Raw genomic sequence first — 27,422 nt, forward strand, 5'->3', positions numbered from 1 at the left:
TTGGGGCGCCTGGGTGGCTCGGTTGGTTAAGTATCTGACTCTTGATTTTGGATCAGGTCATGATCTCATGGTTCATGAATTTGAGCCCTGAGTCAGGCTCTGAGATGACAGTGAGGAGCGTGCTTGGGATTTTCTCTCTCTCTCTCTCTTTATTCCTATAAAAGGAATATTTATTCTCTCTCTCTCTGTCACTTCCCCACTCGCACACACGTGTGTGCTCTCTCTCTCCTCTCAAAATAAATGTTTTTTTTTAAAAAGAAAATGTTATTTAGAAAATCATGAGGAAGAGAAAACACACATATGTTACTGCATTGTATTTAGTGAAAGAAATCTGTGTGTTAGGGGACCCATGCAGTTCAAATCTGTTGCTCAAGGGTCAACGATATGTGCTAGAAAGGACTGTGTGTGCATAGAAGAGAAAAAAAAAAAAAAAAGGCCTCCTTGAAAAGAGGCCTGAGGTTGAGACAGGAGTGGTAACGTGTCCAACCACACACACACACACACACACACACACACACACACACACACACACACGTGCACTGTGTCCTCATGTTTGAAAAGTGGTTCCCTAAAAAAAAAAAAAGGAAAAGAAAAAAAAAGAAAAGTGGTTCCCTAAACTACCATCTAAGGGAAGTGGGTCTCATTAATTATTCCATTGGGTTCCTGTTTCCCAAGAAAGGCACACTGCTACCAGCACCTTTTGTCCCCTCTGCTCAGAAATCACTCCCTGGGTAATGGCTGAGGAAGTGTTGGTAGAACAGCAGGCATGAAGGAGTCCCAGGCCCCAAACTACCCAGGACACTGGAGTTTGCTTGTGCCCTGACTGGACTCCGTGTTGAACTCTGAGTTGCACTTTGATCTGTGAGGTTGATTTCTCCTTCCTATTTTGTCCTTGTTCTCTCAAATCAACACTCACATTCCCATAGATATGAATTCCCCTTGAGGCAATCAAAATATGTGATTAAAGTGACTCATAGCAGGGTGTGAACCAACAGATTTTACCTAACAGGGATTTCCAGGTTAAAGGGGGGCTTGGTAACCTCAATACAGAGTTCCCGGGGAAAATGTGTTTGATGATCTTTCATCCTGTCTCTAGAAGACTAATAGCTAATTTTAAACATCTTCCTGATACTCTGCCTTCCCCTTCCTTACATCCCAGATACCTACTCATGGGCCCTCCTTATAAACACCTTCCCATTTGCCATTTTGTTAATTCTGGGTCAGTTCCCTGAAGGAGGGGACATATTCCAGAGCTTAATGGTTAGTTCTGAGAAGCTACTGTTCATTCAGCACCTTCCACACTTAAATACTCTGAAATTTATTCATTGATATAAGATGTGGAAAAGCGAAGCTTCCCAATTCCACTGCAACCAAAGCAAATACCATCTATCGTGTGAATCAGCTCCCGGCTTTGCACCAGATATTCAGAGTTGATTCAAAAACTTAACTGAAAAGTAACGTTAAGTCAACGGTGTCCATGATGAAGGGAATGAAAAGCGGTTTCCCTCTGAAGAGGGAAGGAGGAGGAGGGGAAGAAAAAGAAGGAAGGAAGAAACTCTAGTTGAAACTTGGCATTTACTTGAAGAGGAGCCAGCCGAATGTACGTGCATAGACAGGTTCACAGCACAGAGGGAAGGCATCGCTCAGAAGGCTTCCTTGGCGCTATTAAATTTCTTTGGCGGCAGCCTCGGCTGGGGAGGCAAGGCACAAAAGTTGCGTTCAGGGTTCTGAGGACCAGGAGGTGGTGTCTGCGAACTTACGGGGATTGAACGGCTCAGGAATCTCGCTGAGGAAGAAGAAAGGCCGGGGTAGGCGGGCCGAAGAACGGGGCTGTGCTCCTCCGCTTTGACGCCGCCGTGGGGGCTCGGCTGGCTGCTCACGGTGCTCCCGCTGGTGCTGGTGCTTCTGCTGTACTGATTATTGTTGAGCTCTGGGTAATTTCTGGCAGACGGCTGGGAGCTGCCATTCAAGAGGTTGGTGAACGGGCTGGCTACGAAACCCGCCTTAGAGGACGAGGAGGCCTTTTTGTTCTCTGGCTCCTCCGTTGCAGCGTTCAAGTTCCCTAGAGAACTGGCTAGCCGGGAGTTTATGGAAAAGCTGAATGGAAAACACAGGTGGGGAGGGGGGAGGACATAGACAACGATGTACGCTCATGCAGAGTTCGTGTTTCTAAAATACACAGGACAAGAGGGGAATGGGATGCAGACAGCTCTGATCAAGGCAAATGGGGACAGAATGGCTTCTTTATCGTCTTGGTGATATTACAACATATGGCCATTAGTTATACACGTTAACTTCCTGTCTAAGCAGTTCACTGCGACCCAAGAAGCTGGCTAAACCACTCTGACCAGACATCTGGGGGCTCTATGTGTCCTGAGGTAGGGAGTAAGTGAAAGGGGCTATATGAGAGTAAAAGGTAGACTGAAGTGTAAGATTTAACCTACACAGATTCATTCAAATGTCCCTACCCATTTTAGTTCTGCCCATACACATCAAAGGAGAAATGATGATACCACATATCATTAGTAGGTTCCACTGAACTCCAATTTCTGGATCACATTAGGCAAGCTGGAGCTCCACTATAGAAAGGGATGCCATACAGCACTACCTCCACACGACCCTGTCCCTCAGGATGGGAGACAGAACAAAAGCCTTCTCTGATTTCTCCCCTTCTCCCTGATCCCTTCCTCGGACAAACTTCAGCCAAACTCATTGTCTGCTACAGATTTCCTTTACCCCCCACCAGCATCTGAGAAGAGGAAGAGAAAAATTACCTTCTTACACTGGCGCCTGAGGACAAAGAACTTCTATTTATCCTCTTGGCCGTCGCTGAGGGGGACAGAGCCACTTTTGAGGTCTTCAAAGTAGATGCAGATCCTTGTGGGGAAGAAGTCAATCTTTGTGGAGAAAAATGGGCAAAATGTCACCTGAAAGCTGTGTAATCTTAACATTCAGCAATCAACTAAGACAAGATAAACTCATAACATTAAAGGCATCGTGGCAGGTCATGGTAACAGTGATAGCAGCGGCAGTCAACACTGACAGCGCACTTGCTCCGAGTCAAAAGCTCTTCTAAGAACCTTACAGACATTAGCTCATATTCACAACAATCCTATGAGGTAGCTACGATTGCAATCCCCACTTTGCAGGTGAGGAAACCGAGGCAAAAAGGAAAAGTCACCCAAAGTCAGTGAGCAAGTGACAGAGCTGGTATTCAGATCTAGGATCCAAAGTCCTGTCCTTAACCTTGATCTTGCCATGCTTGGTCACTTCCCTTCTTTGATGGAGGCAGTCATTCCTCACATGTCCTTAGGCTACATGTGTGTGTGATTGTGTGTGTGTGTGATTGTGTGTGTGTGTGTGTGTGTGTGTGTGTGTATTTGTGTATGTATATATTTTTTATTTCTTTATATATTAAATCTGTCTTCTTTCCACTCTCCAACTGCCCTAGGTGAGGCCACCACTATTCCTTACTCTTGACTACTAGTAACATCTTTTAACCTTATTCATTAAAATTCAAATTCTGAATAGCCTCAGGTAGAATCTAAAATATTTAATTATGCCACTCACTGTTTAAACCATTTAATTTTTACTTGGTGCCCAGAAAGCCTGAGCTCCTTGGCTTTACTTATGAAAGCCTCCAAAATCTGCCATTAGCCTTTGCAAGCAGGTCCTCTCTATCCATGCTTTCTCATCAGACAACTCTACTCCAGCTATACAAAATGCTCGGAATTCCCTGAATGGACTGTATTCACAGCTTCGTCCAGCTTGCACGTGCTGTTTTTCCTGCCAGAGCATCTTCTCCTCTCCTTACCTCCCCTCTGCTTCCTCTCTTCCACCTCCATCTGCCTCATTCCCATTGGTTACCCTTTGAAGGCCCAATCAGTTGGAACCCTATACGGCAAGGCTTCACTGAATTCCCAGGCAGGGTAAGCATCCTGTTTCATCATATATTCTCATAGTAAATCATAGCCCTTATACCATATTCCACTGTATGATATCTGTCTATTCCCCTTGATATAAGCTCTACTGGGGGCAAATGACTGTCTCCCACTTCAATTCCCAGTGGCTAGTACAGTGCCAGACTCAGAGAGGATGTTCAGTAAATGTCTGCTGAGTGGACAGAGAAGGAAAATTGACTCAAACCTGGACTACTAGGGCCCAGTCACAGTTTTTAATACCAAACCTGTTTTATCCTGAGCAAACCATTTAATGTACCTGGACCTAATGTATCTGTTCTAGAAAAGATTATTTACTTGTAGACTCTCGCCTTCATCCTCTTCCCCCCAAACAACAGCTTAAGTACATGGTTTGCCTCTAAAACAAAGATGGGGAAAGTGGTACAAGGAAGCAGCTCAAGCTTCTGGAGAAGTCTGATCCCTCTCAGAACTGCCTGCACAAAACAGCCCTAAAACCGAGGGCTGAATGAGAACCAGAGGTGAGGGGTGAGTTGGATTTTTACCCCTATCTCATTAACAGTTTTGGCAAACATGTCTATGGCCCCCATCAAGCCCTACACTGCACCCTGGTACCACTGGTACCCAGGAACCACCCTGGGATGCTTTGGGGGACATTTTTGCAGAGAAAAACACTAATGTTTCCTCTTCAAATAGAGGGCGGGGAAGGAAATAAAACTAGAAAATAAAGAAGAACAAACACATGTAAAAACTAGGGACAAAGAGAACCGACAGAAATATTAAAAACTCAAAGGCAAAATCTATCACTGGATTGAAAGGCACATTGCAGAGCAAGGGTAATTTAGAGACCCCACAACGTGCTGGAAGCACAAACTATGTTAACATCACAACGACAGCCACATGGCCCTGTGCGCACCTCAAGAAAACAAAAATCCTCTTCATGGTGAGCATTAAAAATAAGGTGGGTTGTAACAATCTGGAACACAAAGGAAGGAACTTAAAAGGGAAGAGCTGTGCGAGATTTGTTTTCACCAGTTTAAGGGTTGGGAAATGTATCTAAAGGGCAGTGTTTATTTACAAGCTACTAGAAATTCACCTCATTCACAGTACCTGAAAGGCTGGGGCACTGCTCTTGGGTGCCCTTTCGTATCATCCAACCTACGGAAATCAAAGACAAATGCTCACGCACTGCCAGGTTCGCACGTTTAAGCAAAGACCAAAAGGCAGATCATATGGAGTCAAACCAGTACAAATATTACATTGGCAAAAGGGAGAAACCTCCCAAATGGATATCAGTACTCATTCCGTTTTTAAAGTAAATCCTACAACCAGCAGGAAACCAATTTTAGTCATTTTGTTTCATCTTGACTTTCATTTACAGCAAATTGCTTTAAATCAGAAGGTGGTGTTGCATCCACTTAGGGTAAAAAATATTTGGGGCGCCTGGGTGGCTCAGTCGGTTAAGTGTCCGACTTCGGCTCAGGTCACGATCTCATGATCCGCGAGTTCGAGCCCCGTGTCGGGCTCTGTGCTGACAGCTCAGAGCCTGGAGCCCATTTCAGATTCTGTGTCTCCCTCTCTCTCTGCCCCTTCCCTGTTCATGCTCTGTCTCTCTCTGTCTCAAAAATAAATAAACATTAAAAAAAATTTAAAAAAATTTTTTTGATGACACCATGATGCTGTTAGAAAAAAACTGAATTCCAAAAAATGAAACAAAAATTCTGAGAATTAAAAAAGAAAATAGAAAAATCATATCAGAATAGCCTTGTAAATTTTGGGTAGTGGAGAGTCTCTCACTCTTTTGCCTACTTATGTGCCAAGTTATGTGCCAATTTATCCCTCTCTCCCCCTTAAGATTTCTTAAGAATCAAATATAAATCTGATTGAAATTAATTTTGAGCGATATAAAGCCATTTCTTAAGAGTTTCAAGGGGGGAGATGGTGAGTAAAAGAGATTAGAAATCTTGAAGGACCTTGTGCTGACTTAGGTGATATTCATAGCGAGCAGAGCACACTCTGAACAGTACTGGATTTGAAGATCAGCTCCAATCCAAATCCATCCCACTCGGGAGGGGCTGACGTTCTCTAACCTCAAGCAACCAACTCAAATGTGGGTAATGATGCATATCTTTTGTGTTAATTCAGTTAATCCTCATCTCCAAACTAAGTACCTAATGTGGCTCCTGACAGTAGTAGCTGCTCAGTGAATGGTACATCTCTTCAACTTTCTAGTGGTAGTTGGTGGTTATTACCAAGACCAGGCTTGCTATCCCATCTTCTCATGTTACTATGGCAAACGATTACCTTGACTTGAGCTATATACACCTTCATTTCTCAGGTCAGGGCACCAGTACTCAGAGCATAGGTAATGATGTGCTCAGACCTAATCTGACTTGTGTTATAATCCTCCCAAATAACGCATGAAAATTAAATCCCCTGTGAGTCTGTTTGACATGTATCCTACTGGCAAAACACCCCTCTTGTTGTGCATGCCTCTCACTTAGAAGGCAAAGAAAAGTAGCCACTTCTCATTATAATCATTTGTGAACTTGTCACCCCAGTAAAGAATCTGGACGATATTCACAGATTTTTGCACCTACATTGATCCTGAAGACTTTCTTCTTTAAGTAATCTGAACCATTAGCAGGATCCAAATGTTGGGATCACAAGTCAAGTTCCATCAATTGATTCTGATTAGTAATTTTAGACTTTAAGCTCAGGATGGTTATTAACTGTACAGACACAGGTAATAATTGCTTATTCAATTCTCAAATAGAGAACATAAAGCTAAGGTGTTAGGATATACCAAAGCTTGGCATTCAGTACTTTTCTACACATTCTAGATTCAAAACAAAAGCCTCAGCACACCTGTGAGAATAGGACACGACAAGATAGGACACCCACTCGTGGAGGGAGAGTAGAATTCCAAATGGAATTTAGAGCATGGTCCCAGAGACACCTCACTGCACAGCAGTTTAAGGTGGGACTCCAGAGGGGCACCTGTGTGGCTCAGTCAGTAAGCGGCCAACATCAGCTCAGGTCATCATCTCGTGTTTTGTGGGTTCAAGCCCCAAGTCAGGCTCTGTGCTGACAGCTCTGAGCCTGGAGCCTGCTTCGGATACTGTGTCTCCCTCTCTCTCTGTCCTCCCCTGCTTGCTCTCTGTCTCTGTCTCTCTCCCCCCCTCAAAAAAAAAACATTTAAAAAAAATTTTTTTAAAGAGGTGGGACTCCAGAGACTGAAACTGCAGGAGCTGCTTTCAGTAAGCTTCTAAAACTTAGCTTCTCCCTATAGTGATAAAATAGTTAACAACACAAAATGGCAATAAGCCAAAAACAAAACCAAGAGGTAAACATGGCACTTGTATAATGATATTCAAAAGAGAAGATTAAACATCCTATCCACAAATGGAGGCATGAGATAAATTTAAAAGCTTAAAATTGATCTACCTAAATGCACAGGATGGTGAGGAGCGTGGCTGTCTCTGACTTTTTAAGGCACGTAGTTTGTCTCCCTGGGTTATACTATTTTTCATTTCCACGTCTTCATCCTCTTGTAAGTTATTCTGGAAAAAAAGTGTATGTACCATAGAAAGGTTACTCTAAATAATTTTGCTTTATATTGATTTCTTAATAGACTATACACTCTATATTTCGTATAGCTGATCTTAATATAGATTATCTCAAATAGCTTTAAAACACAGTGAGTTCACATTATCTATCTATAGAAAGAGATAGATAGATATATAGATATAGATATAGATATAGATATAGATATAGATATAGATACACTAACAAATGTTCAACTATTCATCAATTAAATATATCGGTCAAATTCCAAATCAAAGAAGCACAGGTATGGATGCAGTAGAATTTAAAAGGAGCTCCTTGTTACAAAGGACCACAACCAAAGACAATCTCATGCACACAAAAATCATGTTTTGGAATATAGCTCAGACACAGACTGGCTCAATAGACACATTACAAATAGGTTTCCAGAGATTACTAGGATCCATCACTGCAAATTCTATAATTTACTTACAAAAATGAAAGATAAAACAATTTAGGATATCTATGTGATAACTTGTTAAGATCAATTAACACTAATAAAAGCATACAAGACCTTTTGAGAAGGAGTTAAAGCCTACTAGATTGGGAAAGTGTGTTTCCTGCTGAAATAAGTCTTACAGTTTAAAATATGTAAGTTCCACACTAGGTCTTTTCACATACCAGCTCACATTTAACTCTCACAACTCAAGGCGGGCAGGACACTATTACCTATAAAGATTTAAAAAAGGAGGTACTCAAGGCACATGGGTGGCCCAGTCAATTAAGTGTCCGACTTCAGCTCAGGTCATGATCTCACGGTCAATGAGTTTGAGCCCTGCAACCAGCTCTGTGCTGACAGCTCAGAGCCTGGAGTCCACTTTGGATTCTGTCTTTCTGTCTCTCTCTCTGCCCCTCCCCCACTCATGCTGTCGCTCTCTCTCCCAAAAACAAACAAACATTAAAAAAATTTTTTTTCATAGTATTCCCTGATAATTGCTTGTATTTCTGAGGGATTGGTTGTAATAATTCCATTTTGATTCATGATTTTATCTAGTTGGGTCATCTCCCTTTTCTTTTTGAGAAGCCTGGCTAGAGGTTTATCAATTTTGTTTGTTTTTTAAAAAAAACCAACACTTGGTTTCATTGATCGGCTCTACAGTTTTTTTAGATTCTATATTGTTTATTTCTGCTCTGATCTTTATTATTTCTCTTCTTCTGCTAGGTTTGGGGTGTCTTTGCTGTTCTGCTTCTAGTTCCTTTAGGTGTGCTGTTAGATTTTGTATTTGGGATTTTTCTTGTTTCTTGAGATAGGCCTGGATTGCAATGTATTTTCCTCTCAGGACTCCTTTTGCTGCATCCCAAAGCATTTGGATTGTTGTATTTTCATTTTAATTTGTTTCCATATATTTTTTAATTTCTTCTCTAATTGCGTGGTTGACCCATTCATACTTTAGTAGGGTGTTCTTTAACCTCCATGCTTTTGGAGGTTCTCCAAGACTTTTTCCTGTGGTTGATTTCAAGCTTCATAGCATTGTGGTCTGAAAGTATGCATGGTATGATCTCCATTCTTATATACTTATGAAGGGCTGTTTTGTGACCCAGTATGTGATCTATCTTGGAGAAGGTTCCATGTGCACTCGAGAAGAAAGTATATTCTGTTGCTTTGGAATGCAGAGTTCTAAATATATATGTGAAGTCCATCTGATCCAATGTTTCATTCAGGGCCCTTGTTTCTTTATTGATCCTGTGTCTAGATGATCTATCCATTGTTGTCAGTGGAGTATTAAAGTCTCCTGCAATTACCACATTCTTATCAATAAGGTTGCTTATGTTTGTGATTGTTTTATATATTTGGGGGTTCCTGTATTCGGCACATAGACATTTATAATTGTTAGCTCTTCCTGATGGATAGACCCTGTAATTATTATATAATGCCCTTCTTCATCTCTTATTACAGTCTTTAATTTATAGTCTAGTTTGTCTGATATAAGTATGGCTACTCCAGCTTTCTTTTGACTTCCAGTAGCATGATAGATAGTTCTCCATCCCCTCACTTTCAATCTGAAGGTGTCCTCAGGTCTAAAATGAGTCTCTTGTAGACAGCAAGGATGGGTCTTGTTTTTTTATTCATTCTGATACCCTATGTCTTTTAGTTGGAGCATTTAGTCTAGTTACATTCAGTGTTATTATAGAAAGATATGGGTTTAGAGTCATTATGATGTCTGTAGGTTTCATGCTTGTAGTGATGTCTCTGGTACTTTGTGGTCCTTGCAACATTTCACTCACAGAATCCCCCTTAGGATCTCTTGTAGGGCTGGTTTAGTGGTGATGAATTCCTTCAGTTTTTGTTTGTTTGGGAAGACCTTTATCTCTCCTTCTATTCTAAATGACAGACTTGCTGGATAAAGGATTCTCAGCTCCATATTTTTACTGTTCATCACATTGAAGATTTCCTGCCATTCCTTTCTGGTCTGCCAAGTTTCAGTAGATAGGTCTGCACTAGTCTTATCAGTCTCCCTTTATATGTTAGAGCGTATTTATCCGTAGCTGCTTTCAGAATTTTCTCTTTATCCTTGTATTTTGCCAGTTTCACTATATGTTATGCAGAAGATTGATTCAAGTTATGTCTGACAGGAGTTCTCTGTGCCTCTTGGATTTCAATGCCTTTTTCCTTCCCCAGATCCAGGGAAGTTCTCAGCTATGATTTGTTCAAATACACCTTCAGCCCCTTTCTCTCTCTCTTCCTCTTCTGGAATTCCTATTATACAGATATTGTTCCATTTCATTGCATCACTTAGTTCTCTAAGTCTCCCCTCATACTCCTGGATTTTTTTATCTCTCTTTTTCTCAGCTGCCTCTTTTTCCATAATTTTATCTTCTAATTCACCTATTCTCTCCTCCGCCTCTTCAATCCGAGCTGTGGTCACCTCCATTTTATTTTGCAGCTCATTTATAGCATTTTTTAGCTCCTCATCACTATTTCTTAGTCCCTTGATCGTTGTAGCAATAGATTCTCTGCTGTCATCTATATTTTTTTCAAGCCCAGCAATTAATTTTATGACTATTATTCTAAATTCTTGTTCTGTTATATTGCTTAAATCATTTTTTGATCAATTCGTCAGCTGTCGCTACTTCCTGGAGTTTCTTTTGAGGAGAATTCTTCCATTTCGTCATTTTGGATACTCCCTGGGGTGGCACGGAACTGCAGGGCACTTCCCCTGTGCTGTCTGGAGTAACTTGTGTTGGTGGGCGGGGCAGCAGTCAGACCTGATGTCTGTCCCCTCCCACCGCTGGGGCCACAGTCAGACTGGTATGTACCTTATATTCCCCTCTCCCAGGGGCAGGACTCACTGTGGAGTGGTGTGGCCCCTGTCTGGGCTACTTGCACACTGCCAGGCTTGTGGTACTGCTCTGATGGGATCTGGCTTATTAGCCGGGGTGGATCTGCAAGGTGCACAGGGGTGGGAGGGGCAGGCTTAGCTAGCTTTGCTGTCAGTGGTCCCCTGCGGGAGGGGTCCTGCAGCACCTCGAGGGAGGCAGACCCATCAGAGGGATGGATCCACAGAAGCACAGCGTTGGGTGTTTGCACGGTGCAAGCAAGTTCGGTGACGGGAACTGGTTGTCTTTGGGATTTCGGCTGTGGGATGGGACAGGGAGATGGTGCTGGCCAGCACCTTTGTTCACTGCCGAGCTGAGCTCTGTCTTCCAGGGCTCAACACCTCTCCCTCCCGGTGTCCTCTCACCCTCCTGCTCTCTGAGCAGAGCTGTTGACTTTTAACATTCCAGATGTTAAGTCCCGCTGGCTGTCAGAACTCCCGCAGTCCGGCCCCTCCACTTTTGCAAGCCAGACTCGGGAATTCCGCCTTGCCAGGCGGGCTGCCCCTCCACTGCCCCAGCTCCCTCCCACCAGTCCGTGTAGCGCGCACTGTCTCTCTGCCCTTCCTACCCTCCTCCGTGGGCCTCTTGTCTACTCTTGGCTCCAGAGAGTCTGTTCTGCTAGTCTTCTGGCGGTTTTCTGGGTTATTTAAGCAGATGTGGGTGAATCTAAGCGATCAGCAGGACGCAGTGAGCCCAGCGTCCTCATACCCCGCCATCTTCTCTACTCTCAATGTTGGTTTTTTTGAGAAGAATTAGTTTTTTGAAAAAACAAACAAAATTGATAAACCTCTAGCCAGGCTTCTCAAAAAGAAAAGGGAGATGACACAACTAGATAAAATCATGAATCAAAATGGAATTATTACAACCAATCCCTCAGAAATACAAGCAATTATCAGGGAATACTATGAAAAATTATATGCCAACAAACTGGACAACCCGGAAGAAATGGACAAATTCTTAAGCACCCACACGCTTCCAAAACTCAAACAGGAAGAAATAGAAAACTTGAACAGACCCATAACCAGTGAAGAAATTGAATCAGTTATCAAAAATCTCCCAACAAATAAGAGTCCAGGACCAGATGGCTTCCCAAGGGAATTCTACCAGACATTTAAAGCAGAGATAATACCTATCCTTCTCAAGCTGTTCCAAAAAATAGAAAGGGAAGGAAAACTTCTAGACTCATTCTATGTAGCCAGCATTACTTTGATTCCTAAACCAGATAGAGACCCAGCAAAAAAAGAGAAATACAGAACTACAATATCCTTGATGAATATGGATGCAAACATTCTCAATAAGATACTAGCAAATTGAATTCAACAGCTTATAAAAAGAATTATTCACCATGATCAAGTGGGATTCATTCCTGGGCTGCAGGGCTGGTTCAACATTTGCAAATCAACCAATGTGATACATCACATTAATAATAAAAAAAAAATAATAACCATATGATCCTGTCAATCAATGCAGAAAAAGCAATTTCTGATAAAATTCAGCATCACTTCTTAATAAAAACCCTCGAGAAATTTGGGGTAGAAGGAACATACTTAAACATCATAAAAGCCATTTATGAAAAGCCCACAGCTAATATCATCCTCAATGGGGAAAAACTGAGAGCTTTCCCCCTGAGATCAGAACACGACAGGGATGTCCACTCTCACCTCTGTTGTTTAACATAGTGCTGGAAGTTCTAGTATCAGCAATCAGACAACAAAAGGAAATCAAAGGCATCAAAATTGGCAAAGATGAAGTCAAGCTTTCACTTTTTGCAGATGACATGATATTATACATGGAAAACCCAATAGATTCCATCAAAAGTCTGCTAGAACTGATACATGAATAGAGCAAAGTCGCAGGATACAAAATCAATGTACAGAAATCAGTTGCATTCTTATATGCTAATAATGAAGCAACAGAAAGACAAATAAAGAAACTGATCCCATTCACAATTGCACCAAGAAGCATAAAATACCTAGGAATAAACCTAACCAAAGATGTAAAAGATCTGTATGCTGAAAACTATAGAAAGCTTATGAAGGAAATTGAAGAAGATATAAAGAAATGGAAAAACATTCCGTGCTCATGGATTGGAAGAATAAATATTGTTAAAATGTCAATACTACCCAAAGCAATCTACACATTCAATGCAATCCCAATCAAAATTGCACCAGCATTCTTCTCGAAGCTAGAATAAGCAATCCTAAAATTTGTATGGAACCACAAAAGACCCCAAAGAGCCAAAGTAATATTGAAGAAAAAGACCAAAGCAGGAGGCATCACAATCCCAGACTTTAGCCTCTACTACAAAACTGTAATCATCAACACAGCATGGCATTGACACAAAAACAGACACATAGACCAATGGAATAGAATAGACTCCAGAATTGGACCCACATAAGTATGGCCAACTAATCTTTGACAAAGCAGGAAAAAATATCCAGTGGAAAAAAGACAGTCTCTTTAACAAATGGTGCTGGGAGACCTGGAAAGCAATATGCAGAAGGATGAAACTAGACCACCATTCACAAAAATAAACTCAAAATGGATAAAGGACCTGAATGTGAGACAGGAAACCATCAAAACCCTAGAGGACAAAGCAGGAAAAAACCTCTCTGACCTCAGCCGCAGCAATTTCTTACTTGACACATCTCCAAAGGCAAGGGAATTAAAAGCAAAAACGAACTATTGGGACCTCATGAAGATAAAAAGCTTCTGCACTGCAAAGGAAACAATAAAACTAAAAGGCAATCAATGGAATGGGAAAAGATATTTGCAAATGTCATATCAGACAAAGGCCTAGTATCCAAAATCTATAAAGAGCTCACCAAACTCCATACTCGAAAAACAAATAATCCAGTGAAGAAATGGGCAGAAAACATGAATAGACACTTCTCTAAACAAGACATCTAGATGACCAACAGGCACATGAAAAGATGCTCAACGTCGCTCCTCATCAGGAAAATACAAATCAAAACCACACTCAGATACCACCTCACGCCAGTCAGAGTGGCCAAAATGAACAAATCAGGAGACTACAGATGCTGGAGAGGATGTGGAGAGACGGGAACCCTCTTGCACTGTTGGTGGGAATGCAAACTGGTGCAGCCGCTCTGGAAAACAGTGTGGAGGTTCCTCAAAAAATTAAAAATAGGCCTACCCTACGACCCAGCAATAGCAGTGCTAGGAATTTACCCAAGGGATACAGGAGTGCTGATGCATAGGGGCACTTGTACCCCAATGTTTATAGCAGCACTCTCAACAATAGCCAAATTATGGAAAGAGCCTAATGTCCGTCAACTGATGAATGGATAAAGAAATTGTGGTTTATATACACATGGAATACTACGTGGCAATGACAAAGAATGAAATATGGCCTTTTGTAGCAACGTGGATAGAACTGGAGAGTGTTATGCTAAGTGAAATAAGCCATACAGAGAAAGACAGATACCATATGTTTTCACTCTTATGTGGATCCTGAGAAACTTACCAGAAGACCATGGGGTGGGGAAGGAAAAAAAAAAAAAAAAGAGATTAGAGAGGGAGGGAGCCAAACCATAAGACACTCTTAAAAACTGAGAACAAACTGAGGGTTGATGGGGGGGGGGGGGGAGGGAGGGAGGGGAGGGTGGGTGATGGGTATTGAGGAGGGCACGTGTTGGGATGAGCACTGAGTGTTATATGGAAACCAATTTGACAATAAATTTCATATTAAAAAAAAATTTTTTTAAGGAGGTGCTCATAGAAGTTAAGAATATTGCCCAAGCTCCCCTAAGCTCTTCATGACAGCTATGATTTTAAAATCAGATTTCTTAACCCAAGATACAATGTTCTTTCTAAAATATATGCCACAGCACACTAACATTGCACCAGTAGAGATTTTATTTTGCCCATTTCCTCCCCTGAATAATTCATATGAATTTGGTAAGATTCCTTGCAGCCATAAAAGTCCCCCCCACCTCTTCAGAGCTAGAATTCTTATTTGATGAAGGGTATACAAAAATATACTTCCCTCAGTCAAATCCTAGTTATTTCTGATAGCCATTCCGGGATCCAAATACTTCTTTTCTCCCTGTCACCTAAGGTAGGTTGCATGAATACCTCTGGGGTCAGTAGGCATATCCTGGGTAAAAAGACCACACCTTACTACTATAGCTCTGAGTGTAAAAAAGAAAAATAGACATACAAAGCACACAGCCAGTGGGAAAGAAGAAATGAAGATAAAAGCTTTCTAGAGGGGGTGATCCCTTAACTGGGTCTTAAAGAAGCAGTACAGGTGAAGCCAGCCAATTCACACTTTCTCATCCTGGCAACGAACAATAGTTCAACAGTCACAGGATCCTGGAACCTTAAAGTCAGAGGATTCTCTTTAAGTCATAAGTTGCCCATAGATAAAAGTCTCCAGAATCCGTAATTGTTCATCTCTGTCCATACAACCCCAGTGGGGAAGAATCCATTACCACCCAAGGAAGGCTGCAGGAAGGGAAATAAGGCAGGCCTGAAGGCTAGGCTTGCTCACTGGATGGTACACAACACAATCAACATGGGTGTTGTTACCGGTTACTTGTACCTGATGGAAGGACCAGCACATAGCCAAAGTCTCTAGAATACGAAGTGGGGTCAAGAAGTATATAAGCCTTCAGGGCACCTGTGTGGCTCAGTCGGTTAAGCATCTGACTTTTGCTCAGGTCATGATCTCGTGGTTCGTGAGTTCCAGCCCTGCGTTGGGCTTTGTGCTGACAGCTCAAAGCCTGGAGCCTGTTTTGGATCCTGTCTCCCTCTCTCTCTGCCCCTCCCCCACATGCACTCTGTGTGTCTCTCTCTCTGAAAAATAAAGATTAAAAAAAATTTTTTTAGTAATAAAAAAATATATATAAGCCTTCATGGGATAGACTTCTTGAAGGACCTGACAGGATCTTCACCCTCATCAGTCAGATTCACTGTCTAATGTGTGCCGTTGTGGGAAAGCCAAGAAAGTCTGTTTGTCTTTCCAACTAGGGGAATCTTTGTGTTCCCAACTTTGAAATTCCTTCAAAATTCTAAGGAAAAGTGATCCTCAACCTAAAATTCCAAAATTCAACCTATCAGTCAAATGTAAAGGTAGAACAAAGATACAAAAATTTACCTCCCACACACTCTTCCTGAGCAAATTATTACAGAAAGTATCAGGGAAAAGGAAAGAAGATAACAGGAAATCCAGGAAAATTAGGAATCTAACTGAAGAGTGTGAAAAGAAGGCCTCAGGTCAAAACAGTGTAGTGGGGCTAGAGAACAACCAGTCGAGGGTGGAAAGGAGTAGTGTCTTCAGGAAAAGAATGAACTTGGCAAAAAAAAAAATTTGCTGTGTTAAGATTTTGAAAAAATTCTAAACTGCTTGGCAGAATTTGTGGGGGCCAGGGTCAGGGCGGGAGTGGGAAGGGGGGGATAGCATTATCTCTTCCCAAGTACACAGAAAACTATGCAAATAAAAAAGCAATTAACTCACACCTGAGCTCATGTAACACTGTGTCAATAATACTTTAATAAAAATAAATAGATAAATATAAAACACTAAAGAAGTAGATAACTAACTCTGCGAAAAACAAAGAGAGGGTCAACAAAGAAAAGAGAGTAGACTACCAAGCTCAAGAGTGAACAATCCTTACACGGTAATAATGTACATATTATTGGGTTTCACAAAAAAGTTACGATATATAGCCATATTAGGAAAAGCACAGGGAACAGGTGTTAACATCTGGCTGGGAGGGCTAAATCCTATCTACCACAACCAGGAGGCAATTGAAAAACGTCCAAAATCAATAAATTGTTTAATATAGCATTAGAAGGGAAACATTTATGTTTAGAAATATGGTAGTGAAAATGTGGATGTAATTTGCTTAGAGGTTTCCCTTTTTGGGAGTTGGTCTAGGGGTACAGAAAGGTGGGATAGGGTACTGATCTTTTTTATCAGAATTCAGTACTTTTTGATATTTCTAAAAGTGTAGTCACATATTACTTGAAAAAATGAATACTAATTTAAAAAGATACACAGTTTAAAAATTAACACTATTTTGCATGACAGTTATGTTACATGTGTTTTCTCCCCACTTTATTATGTATCTTAAAAGTGAAATATTTTTTAATTATAATACATTTCAAATGTAGAAAACAATAAAAAAACTGCAACAGACAGCTAACTACCCAGATTCAATATATTTTCTACTTAAGCTCCTACTTTTAAGGGGTTTAAAATACCCTAAATACTTTTCCAAGAAAAAGAAAATATTACATATAAAGACTCTATGATACTTGTTTGTCATAAGTAATAACAAAATACAGATAAAAGTGAAAAATTATTAAAACCACCTACATATTTACCATCAAAAGCAAAACACATTAGTACTCTGGCATATAGTCTTCTAGACTTTTCCCTGTGTTATTCATACCATCCCCCACCATACTTCTTTCTGACAAAAAGAGGTTGAGTTACATATATGCTGCTCTGTAATTTACTTTTTCACTTAAAAAAATACATTGTTGGAAGTATTTCAGGGTACATTTAAAAAACAAAAGACCAAAAAACCTCTACATGATTATTCTTTATGGCTACATAAAATCCCATGGTCTACATATACCAAATTTTATTTATTTTACCCTTAGTCAGGTTTTTTTCTGTCTTTCGTCACTATGAACAGCTCCAACAAATATCCTCCTCTATGCATACGGCTTTTAAACACTGTCCTATTATTGTCTTAAGATAGATTCACAGAAGTGCAATTGCTAAAGACATTTTAAGGTTTTCTGACACATATTATCAAACTGCCCTCCACTTTAAACTCCAACTGGCAATCTTTAAGGTCTTCTTATTTCTGAAATCCTTGCTAATACTGCATATATTCTTTAATCTCACTCAACTTGAGAGGCATACATAGCATCTCGTCATTTAAATTTGTATTTCTTTCATTTTCTAGGGAAGCAGAATATTATTTATGCTTACCAGCCATGACGATTCCCATTTTGTTTTATTTGTGTATATGGTATTTTCACATTGATTTTTAAGAGCTCTTTATATTTAAAAAATAAGCCTAATTTGAATATGTTGCAAACATTTCCTCCTAGTTGATTACTACGAGAAGAATGAACTCGGTAAGGTGAAGACATGGGACAGGGAGGAGGGGGACCCAGTTAAGTGGCTCATGCAGTGGTCTGGTGAGAGGTGACAGACTGGATTTTAGGGTATGAGAAAACTCGTTTTCTTAATGTTTATTTATTTCTGAGAGAGAGACAGAGCGTAAGCAGGGGAGAGGCAAAGAGAGGGAGACACAGAATCTGAAGCAGGCTCCAGACTCTGAGCTGTCAGCACACAGCCCCACACAGGGTGCGAACTCACAAAACGCAAGATCATGACCTGAGCCAAAGTCGGATGTTTAACTCACTGATCTGCCCAGGAGCCCCAGGGTATGAGAAAACTCTTAAGTCAGGAACTGGGGAGAGGAGAGGGAGATCTCCCCAGGACCTGGGGAGAGAGAGGAGAAAGATCCAAACATGCAATACAGGTCTGAATAAATCTGCTGAAACACAAATCACATATTTTTTGTCTCAATGCATCACCCTTTATTTTATTTCTGTGGCTATTGTATGAAGCTTCAGCTCAAAGGTATAGAACATATAAGCCATAAAACCCTCAATAAGAGATTAACAGCCTTCAAACTCTCAACAAAACATTAAAACAATGTTATTCAAACTACATTTAAATTATGGAATTAAGAAACCAGAAAAAGCTGTAAGAAAGAGGATTCTGGCCTTCCGGAATCCTGAATATAACACACAGACATGAATACAACTAAGCTCTGTATTTATCAGGGCACCTAGAACACAAACACCTGTGAGGGGAAACTATATTAGAAAACACAGTTCCTCTCTCGTGAGGCATGAATCAGTTCCAAGAATTGTGGACCTGGGGAAGTTCGAAGACTCTCCTCAACGGGCGCTGGTAGGTCTCATTCTTTCTACCAAATTCATTCCTTATAATAGCTAACAACAGTCACAACTGATGAATGCAGGGAACCTACCCCAGGCCTCCCTTGTGTTCTTAGGCACGAGCCCCTCTCCCCACAGAGTTCCAGTGCAGACCCTCTCTGGCCTGAGCTGCTTAGATTCCCTAGAATTTGCTAAAAAGAAACAAAGTCACGTGGTTGCTGGTGACCAAAGGAAGGGAGCCTCATCCAGGGAAGACCCTCATATCTTTGCTCGTCATGGAGAGTGGTATTTGGTCAAACTACCCTTTGCCCTCTGGTAGGTCTGAACACCAGCTCTTTCTTTTGGATACCAGCTTGCTCTACATAAAGGCAGGAAAGTGAGAGCCAACTACGATACCCTAAAGAAAGACCATTTTAAAAGATGTACTTATTTACAGAGGATGGTCTAGCAAAACAGCAAATAATAGTGCAAAGTACAAAGACTTATTTTATTTCATCAGTTGTTCTCTATATACACACGAGATGAGAATCAAAATAAAATGTGTTCATAGATTTCCATTGGATAAAGTAATTACTGACCAACGCATTAATAAAATGGTGACAGAGTAAGCCACCGGTGTGTGCCATTAAAAGAAAAAAAATCTATTAGATAAAATATAGCACACTAGGGAAAAAAAGACAGAAGAATATAAAAAAATGATATAAAGGGAGAGTTTGAAATATAAATGAGTAAAAATAGAGGTGAAAGGACTGAAAGAGAAAGATGATAATGGATTTTTAGCAGGTTTAAGTGATTTGGCTAGGAAAGGTGGCTGGGTCATCTACAAAATTCTTTCAGCTCTCAGATGTTGAACCTGTGAGATGTAAAAGCTAGAGAAAGACAAAGATGCCATCGTCAAATTAAGTTGCTTCTGATAAATAGAAAGTTTGGATTTATCAGAGCCCCCAAATCTGTCTTCTCTCCTTCCTTGCTGTCACTGGTTGAGACCTTTACCACCCGGGACTGAGCCTCTCATGCCCGGCCACACACCAACTCCAGCACCCCTTCCACTCCACAGCCAGAGCAGTCTCCCCAAACCGTGGCTCTGTGTACTGGCACTGTCTTGTCCAATAGCCTCTGCTGGATCCCAGTGGCATTCAGATTGGAACCAGAATGCCTTAGTGGTCCTAAGAGTGGAAAGAACAGTGCACCTGGGTGGCTCAGTCGGTTAAGTGTTGACTTCGGCTCAGGTCATGATCTTGTGATTTGTGAGTTCGAGCGCCGTGTGGGCCTCTGTGATGACAGCTAAGAGCCTGGAGCCTGCTTGGGATCCTGGGTCTCCCTCTCATTCTGCCCCTCCCCCACTCACACTCTGCCTCTCTCTCTCAAAAATAAACATTTAAAAACTATTAAAAAAAAAAAAGCAAATGACTTCAGCTCACATCCATCTCACAATTTGTGAGTTTGAACCCCACATCGGGCTCTCTGCTGTCAGCACAGAACCTGCTTCAGATCCTGTTCCCCCAACTCTCTGCCCTTCCCTGCTTGTGTGTGCCCTCTCTCTCTCTAAAATAAATAAACATTAAAAATCAGAGTGGACAGAACAGTGCTTGAAAGTAGGGCCTTAGAGATTTAATTTTTGACTTCATGGATTTTTTTCTAAGATGCACCCTGAACATGAGGATTTGATGTAAAAGAGCAAAGGACTTTATAAATTACAGTATCTTCATGTCATTAAAACACTACATTCTCAGGGTACCTGGATGGCTCAGTTGGTGGAGTGTTCAACTCTTGATTTCAGGTTGTGGGTTCCAGCCCCACACTTGGGTGTAGAGATTGCTTAAAAATCAAATCTTTAAAAATTAATTAATTAAATAAAACACTACATTCTTATTTACCTGATTGTCAATTTATGTGAACTTGTCTGAACATTAGCAGCACTTATACCTAATTAATATCTCGAAGTCAAGAGCATCTGTTTAGTGTGCTAATACTGGATTATCACCCTGGAGTAGGAAAAGTTAACAACAATCACAGTTCCAGGAGAAATGTATTAGGACAGGCTGGCTAAGGTTATGTTCAAAGTTACTGATGTATGGGTGCCTGGTGGCTCAGTTGGTTAAGTGCCTGACTCTGGACTTCAGCTCAGGTCAGGACCTCATGGTTCATGAGTTCAAGTCCCATGTCAGGCTCTGTGCTGACAGCTCAGAGCCTTCTTAGGATTCTCTCTGTCCCTCTCCTGCTCACTTGCTCTGTCTCTCTCTCAAAAAATAAACTAAATAAAATTTTTTTATTTTAAAAAAATTACTGATGCAATATACTAAAGCCACATGTAGGACGTCATGGGGAGGCAGCATGATACAGAGAAAGGCCTCACAGTGCGTGGCTGAGTACAGACTCTGAGGCCAGAGCACTTCTGTTTAAATAACAGCCCCACAGGGCACCTGGGTGGCTCAGCTGGTTAAGCATCGGACTTGGGCTCAGGTCATGATCTCGAGGTCCATGGTTCAAGCCCTGCGTCAGGCTCTGTGCTGGCAGCTCAGAGCCTGGAAACTGCTTCGGATTCTGTTCTGCCCCTCCCTCACCCATGCTCATGCAGTGTCATATATGTCACTGTCTGAGATCTTAAGTGTACCACCATTCAGTGGTATTTCTGAATTCTTTCATTTCTGCACTCTAATTTCAAAAATAATAACACTTCTGAATGGCTAGAGTTAAAGTAATAAATTGGGGGTTCCGGGAATAAGGAAGAGGAAGAGAAACTGCCCAATACCTGAATACATGCTCATATTTAAAATTGACTTATTTTAGTAAGTCAGAGAAGGGCAGACATCATATGTTTTCACTCATATGTGGATCTTGAGAAACTTAACAGAAGACTACAGGGGAAGGGAAGGGGAAAAATAATTTCAAACGAGAGGGAGGAAAACCATAAGAGACTATAATAAACACAGAGAACAAACTGAGGGTGGATGGGAGGGTGGGGGAGAGGGGAAAATGGGTGCTGGGCACTGAGGAGGGCACTTGTTGGGATGAGCACTGGATGTTATATGTAAGCGATGAAACATGGGAATCTACCCCAAAAACCAAGAGCACACTTTACACACTGTATGTTAGCCAATTTGACAATAAATTCTATTTAAATAAATAAATAAATAAATAAATAAAATTGACATTTTAAATTTCAATCATATTTCATTTTTCATCTTCTAGTGAGAAATAAATGTTAATTATTCTTAAATTCGACTAAAAGAGATCTAAAAAAGTATGAGAACAAAATGTTCTAACTACCAGATGTTAGTTTAATACAGATTATGACATAGGAAACATCATATTCCCATAAGATAAATATGTTTCTCAGATAGATGGATAAATTGTATGTGCCTCTTTTCAGAGGTCATAACTCAAAGCCCTGTTTACTTGAACAAACCCTAAGAAGGAAATGCTGACCAGAGCAAGAAAAGTATTCTTGCTTAGCTATATTATCACATTAAAATGTCAGTTCAGATCCTTTTTGTTTGCTTTGAATAGGCCAGACTACTACAAAGAGACAAGAAAAAGTTAACAAAGGCTGTGAACATCAACATGACCTTGGCTGAGATTTACATTTTGTCAGGACAGATGACTCACACCAGTAAACTTGGCCGCTTCATCAGTGGCTGTCCTGGAGTAGAGACCATGGGGCTGAAAAATTGGTTCTTCTGGCAGTCCCCATCCTGTGTCCTTGAAGAAAGCCCACTCTCCCTAGCATAAGCACTCCGGTTATCTTTCTTGGTGAAAGAAACCTGTTTGGCATGCCACTTGTTGACCTAAGAGAGTTATGATGTGTTCCTTCCATTTGGGGTTCCCTGAGGGCCAAGCCGGAACCAGACTTTTGTTCAAGGCCCTTGTCCAGGTCAAACGTCCAAATAGAATGTAAATCCACACTTGTGGCTTAAATATTTTTAACGGCTTTTTTTGTTCCTTTAGGGACATAAAAATATGAATACAAACCAAGCGCTTAGCTTACCTCAGGCATATTGTGGTAGAAAAAGCTAAACCAGGAGGTAGACTCCTAGTCTCAAGGTAGTCCTACTATTAATTAATGCTGTGACCTTCAGCAAGGAACAGAGTTGGTGGGGCCCTGGTTTCTGATCCGCACCAGAGGGGAAGTGGAACAAATGATTTCAAGGTTGCTTCTAGCTCCAAGAATGCCCATGATCCTACCTGTTCTAAGTCACTTCCATTTTTAGGTAGCAGGGTGTAACAGAAAAAACAGATTCAGAATCAGATAGATGTGGAATGGAATCACAGAGGTTAGAACTTCGGTGACATTCAATTTCCTTACTATAAAATAGAGGGGTGCTTGGGTGGCTCAGTCAGTTAAGTGTCCAACTCGATTTCAGCTCAGGTCAGGATCCCAGGATCGTGGGATTGAGCCCCACATCCGGCTCCACATGGAGTCTGCTTGGGATTCTCTCTCTCTTTCCCTCTGCCCCTCACCCCACTGTCTCTCCTCTCTCTCTCTTTCTCTATCTCTCCCTCTCAAATAAATTTTAAAACCCCCTTTTTAATGGAGATCATACTGCCTAATTCACCAGTTAGTTACAAAGATTAAATGAGACCATGGATATTACCAGTTTAAAGTGGTTTGCTTATATTATAGAGCCTCCATTAAAAAAAAAATTGCCCCTAATTATGTTTTCAACTCTGGACTTTAGAAACCAACATGCATTTGAGCCTTTCACAAAACCACTTGTGGTATATATTATTTTTTCAATTGTCACATTAATTTTTTCCTCTTTATATCCATTTCCATCTTCAAATAGAAACTTTGTTTTTCTATTTCCTTTTTGTAAATACTCTCCAAACCAGAGTACCCTCCTTTATTTTTTTTTTTTTTTTTTCAACATTTTTTTATTTATTTTTGGGACAGAGAGAGACAGAGCATGAACGGGGGAGGGGCAGAGAGAGAGGGAGACACAGAATCGGAAACAGGCTCCAGGCTCCGAGCCATCGGCCCAGAGCCTGACGCGGGGCTCGAACTCACGGACCGCGAGATCGTGACCTGGCTGAAGTCGGACGCTTAACCGACTGCGCCACCCAGGCGCCCCTAGAGTACCCTCCTTTACAATTGTGTTCCGTAAGTTACAGCTTTTTTACTTTTAAGGATAACTGCTTTCTTTGCTCTGATTCTTGTTTTATCAGTGGATAACTACACCTAAAAATATTGGCACTCTCAGCATCTCAGAAAGGAGACATTCCTATGTTATATGTGTTCAGCTAGGAAACAAAGAAATGCAGAACATTAGTCTTAAGGAGACATGAAAATCTTCCAGAGGAAAACTTACCTCTCCAAATCTTTCCACGTTTTGTGTTTTAGATAAGTTTCCACCAATAGACATATCATCCAAGCTAGAAAGAATTTTGTTAATACTCCCTTCATTGGATGGTCTATTTTTCATTTTGGATCGGAAAATGTCTCCTTGGACCCATAACGATGCTTGTTTTCTGTAAAAAAGAGAGAAAACAAAATAATCTGTAAAATACATTACTATCATCTCCTTGAAAGTATATCTTCTAAATAAAAAGATTAGCAGATATGCCTTTACAAGGCAGACTAGAAAGATTATGAAATTTTAGAATTTTTTTAAACAGTCATTTTCTGAAAGTCAGAATAAATAATAACGTTCTATATGAAACACAAATACCTATCTTCCAATATATGTCTATAATATAACCATATATGAGTTGACTATTAAGGTTCTCAGATGTTTATAATACATTTCACAGCAGTAAAGACTATAAGCCCATTTGCCTTTTAAATATGAATCTAGGGTCGCCTGGGTGGCTGAGTCAGTTGAGCATCCGACTTCGGTTCAGGTCATGATCTCGTGGTTTTTGAGTTCGAGCCCCACATCGGGCTCTGTGCTGAAAGCTCAGAGCCTGAAGCCTATTTCAGATTCTGTGTCCCCCTCTCTCTCCGCCCCACCCCTGCTTGTGCTCTGTCTCTCTCTGTCTTTCAAAAATGAATAAACATAAAAAATTTTTTTAAATATGAATCTAATATCTGTAAGGTATTTCTCAAATAGCAATTTGATATGTCTATAAAAACAGCTGGAGTGAAGTGGACTCAAAGGTGTATGTGAAGAAACTTGAGTTAAACAGGGATATTGCCTAAAAGAGTACTAAATACCTAATTGTGTGTGGCTCCATGAAAGGCCCTGGAAGAACTTCAGAAAAAACTTCAGAAACCTACTCGTCCCACATAAAAGTAAGGTATGTAGCCTCAATTAGCTTATCCTTTAAGAAAAAGAAAATGTGGGGGCGCCTGAGTGGCTCAGTCAGTTAAGCATCCAATTATTGGTTTCGGCTCAAGTCACGATCCTGCAGTTGAAGGGTTCAGGCCCCATGTCGGGAGGGACCCTGACACTGTCAGCACGGAGCCAGCTTGGGATTCTCCATCTCTCTGGCCTCTCCAGAGAGATGCTCTCGCTTTCTCAAAATATGCTCTCGCTTTCTCAAAAATAAATAAACATGAAGAAAAAAAGAAAAAGAAAATATGCTTCATCTGTAAGTTTTCTTTTATTCAATAAGGCACAATTATAACTACTTTTAAGATTACAAGAAAAGGACTTCAAATATGTATATAAAAGGATACTCTCGGTTTTAAATTTTATTATTAGAGTCAACTTCATGCATTTCTTTCAAGATAAGTTACCCCATCGGATGCTACCCCATTCTATTCTATGTCATATTGTACAGAATAGAATTAAGCTAAAATTATGGTTCATCATAATGAGTATTAACATCCAGTGAAATAACAGCATTATCAAGGAGATGCTACCAATAAGAACAGAGATTTATTTTTTGAGGCAACAGAAGGCTAAGGAGTACTTTCTCTCAAAGATTCCACATAAAATTCAGGTTAAAACATGAGAAGAAAAACAATGACAAAAAGTCCTCCTTGAATTACGTAATCTCATTGTGCCCTCAAGAAAGGAATCCACCTTTCCTTTTTAAAAGAGTTGACTTTCAAATCAGAACTTTTGCTTATGGTTAAATACTGTTTAAGTCTTGAATAAAATATAAACTTTTAAATTGCAGCAAAATTTTACATGTGCAATACCTCCAACCAAGCATATACACGTCCAAGTATCACCCTATAGAGATACATGCCTGTATACAAGATGAGAAAATGATTACTGCAGCATTATTTGTAATAAAAAAGAAAACTGGAGATACCTAATGGACAACTGGCTTATTAAATCATAGTAAATCCATTCCGTGAAATATTATACAGCCAGTAGAAATCCTGGGATGGACCTACATGTGGTGATAGAGAAGAGCAGCTATGAAATAAAGCATTAGTAAATGAAAATATAAGTGACAGAGTGTGGAAAGTGTGATCCCATTTTTTTTGTATTAAAAAAAAGTTATAATTTAACCCAAACTTCAGTTATCTGGAAGAATATATAGGAAAACACTGACTGGTTACTCCCAAGAATGAAAGGAAACTTTCACTTTTTATTGCATGTCTATACTGTTTGACTTTTTTTTTTTTTTAATGTTTATTCATTTATGAGGGTGGGAGAGGGGCAGAGAGAGAGGGAGACAGAGGATCTGAAGCGGGCACTGCACTGACAGTTGAGAGCCTGATGCGGGGCTCAAACTCACCAGCCATGGGATCATGACCTGAGCTGAAGTTAGGAGCTTAAATGACTGAGCCACCCAGGAACCCACTGTTTGACTTTTTTAAAACAATGTGCCTCAGATGCTTTTGAAAATAAAACATTAAGTGATAAATAAACAGATCAAAGCAGACCAAAGCTAGAGTTAGTACAGAAAGGAACCTTTAAAGTTGTTAACATAAAAGATAGCAGACAGCACATCACTAGATTGTTTTAACAACAGTATTTATAAATAACTTTAGAAAGAAGTCAATTTAGTAAGCGCCCAAACGTTAACAGCATAGGATAAGACTGGATGGCTGTGAGGCTTTTTTTTACATATAATATCCTACCCCACTTTCAAATAAGAAGTGTTTTTTTTTCTTTTAATTTTTGCTCTTTTCCAAATAAAGCAAAAGGAAAAAGGAACACCTTTAGATCCTATTTCTGAGACAGTATAGAGGCTCTACATATAAAATATGTTGTCCATATATAAGACTAACTTAGCATTTCTAACATTGTTCTAAAATTGGAATTCATTAAATTATCTTAAGAAATCTCCAGCATGTTTTTAAACAAATTAAATTTTAAAACAAAAACGAGGTGAAGGTTTAAATATATGAATAAAATAAAAACTCCAGAAGTCTACACACACCAGTTCCTAGGGAGTGTGGCAGTATCTGCCTTCTATTACGGCAGATTTTCTGAGCTTAAGATATATAAACTTAGGGGCACCTGGGTGGCTCAGTCAGTTGAGCGTCCCAACTCTTGATTCTGACTCAGGTCATGATCTCACAGTTCATGAGATGGACCCCCACATCGGGCTCTGTGCTGAGTGTGGAGACTGCCTGGGATTCTTTCTCTTCCTCTCTTTCCCTCTCTCTCTCAAAATAAATAAACTTTTTAAAAAAGATATATAAATTGATGAGGTTACCATAATCACTGAGTTACATTCAATGTTTCTATACCAACTGCCAAAATACATATTCAAAAAATA

The 27,422-nt window shown here is 40.4% G+C and overlaps 1 protein-coding gene across 10 annotated transcripts in view; it reads right to left on the reverse strand.

Moving 5' to 3' along the window:
• CDC14A (cell division cycle 14A) overlaps window positions 1-27,422 on the reverse strand; it is a 187,151-nt gene that overhangs the window by 20,064 nt on the left and 139,665 nt on the right. For 4 of the 10 annotated variants that reach the window (XM_058716413.1, XM_058716409.1, XM_058716410.1 and 1 more), the window contains 5 exons: window positions 24,107-24,266; window positions 7,365-7,480; window positions 5,028-5,075; window positions 2,775-2,897; window positions 1,562-2,097 (listed from right to left, as the gene is read on the reverse strand). In XM_058716413.1, coding sequence (XP_058572396.1) covers window positions 1,644-2,097; window positions 2,775-2,897; window positions 5,028-5,075; window positions 7,365-7,480; window positions 24,107-24,266 — 901 coding nt within the window. In that variant the 3' untranslated portion in view covers window positions 1,562-1,643. Of the gene's footprint in view, window positions 1-1,561; window positions 2,098-2,774; window positions 2,898-5,027; window positions 5,076-7,364; window positions 7,481-24,106; window positions 24,267-27,422 lie in introns of those variants that run through there. The other 6 variants (XR_009257914.1, XM_058716412.1, XR_009257913.1 and 3 more) reach the window with 5 other exon arrangements.

This window comes from Neofelis nebulosa, chromosome 2, assembly GCF_028018385.1.
Source record: "Neofelis nebulosa isolate mNeoNeb1 chromosome 2, mNeoNeb1.pri, whole genome shotgun sequence".
Taxonomy (NCBI): Eukaryota; Metazoa; Chordata; class Mammalia; order Carnivora; family Felidae; genus Neofelis; species Neofelis nebulosa.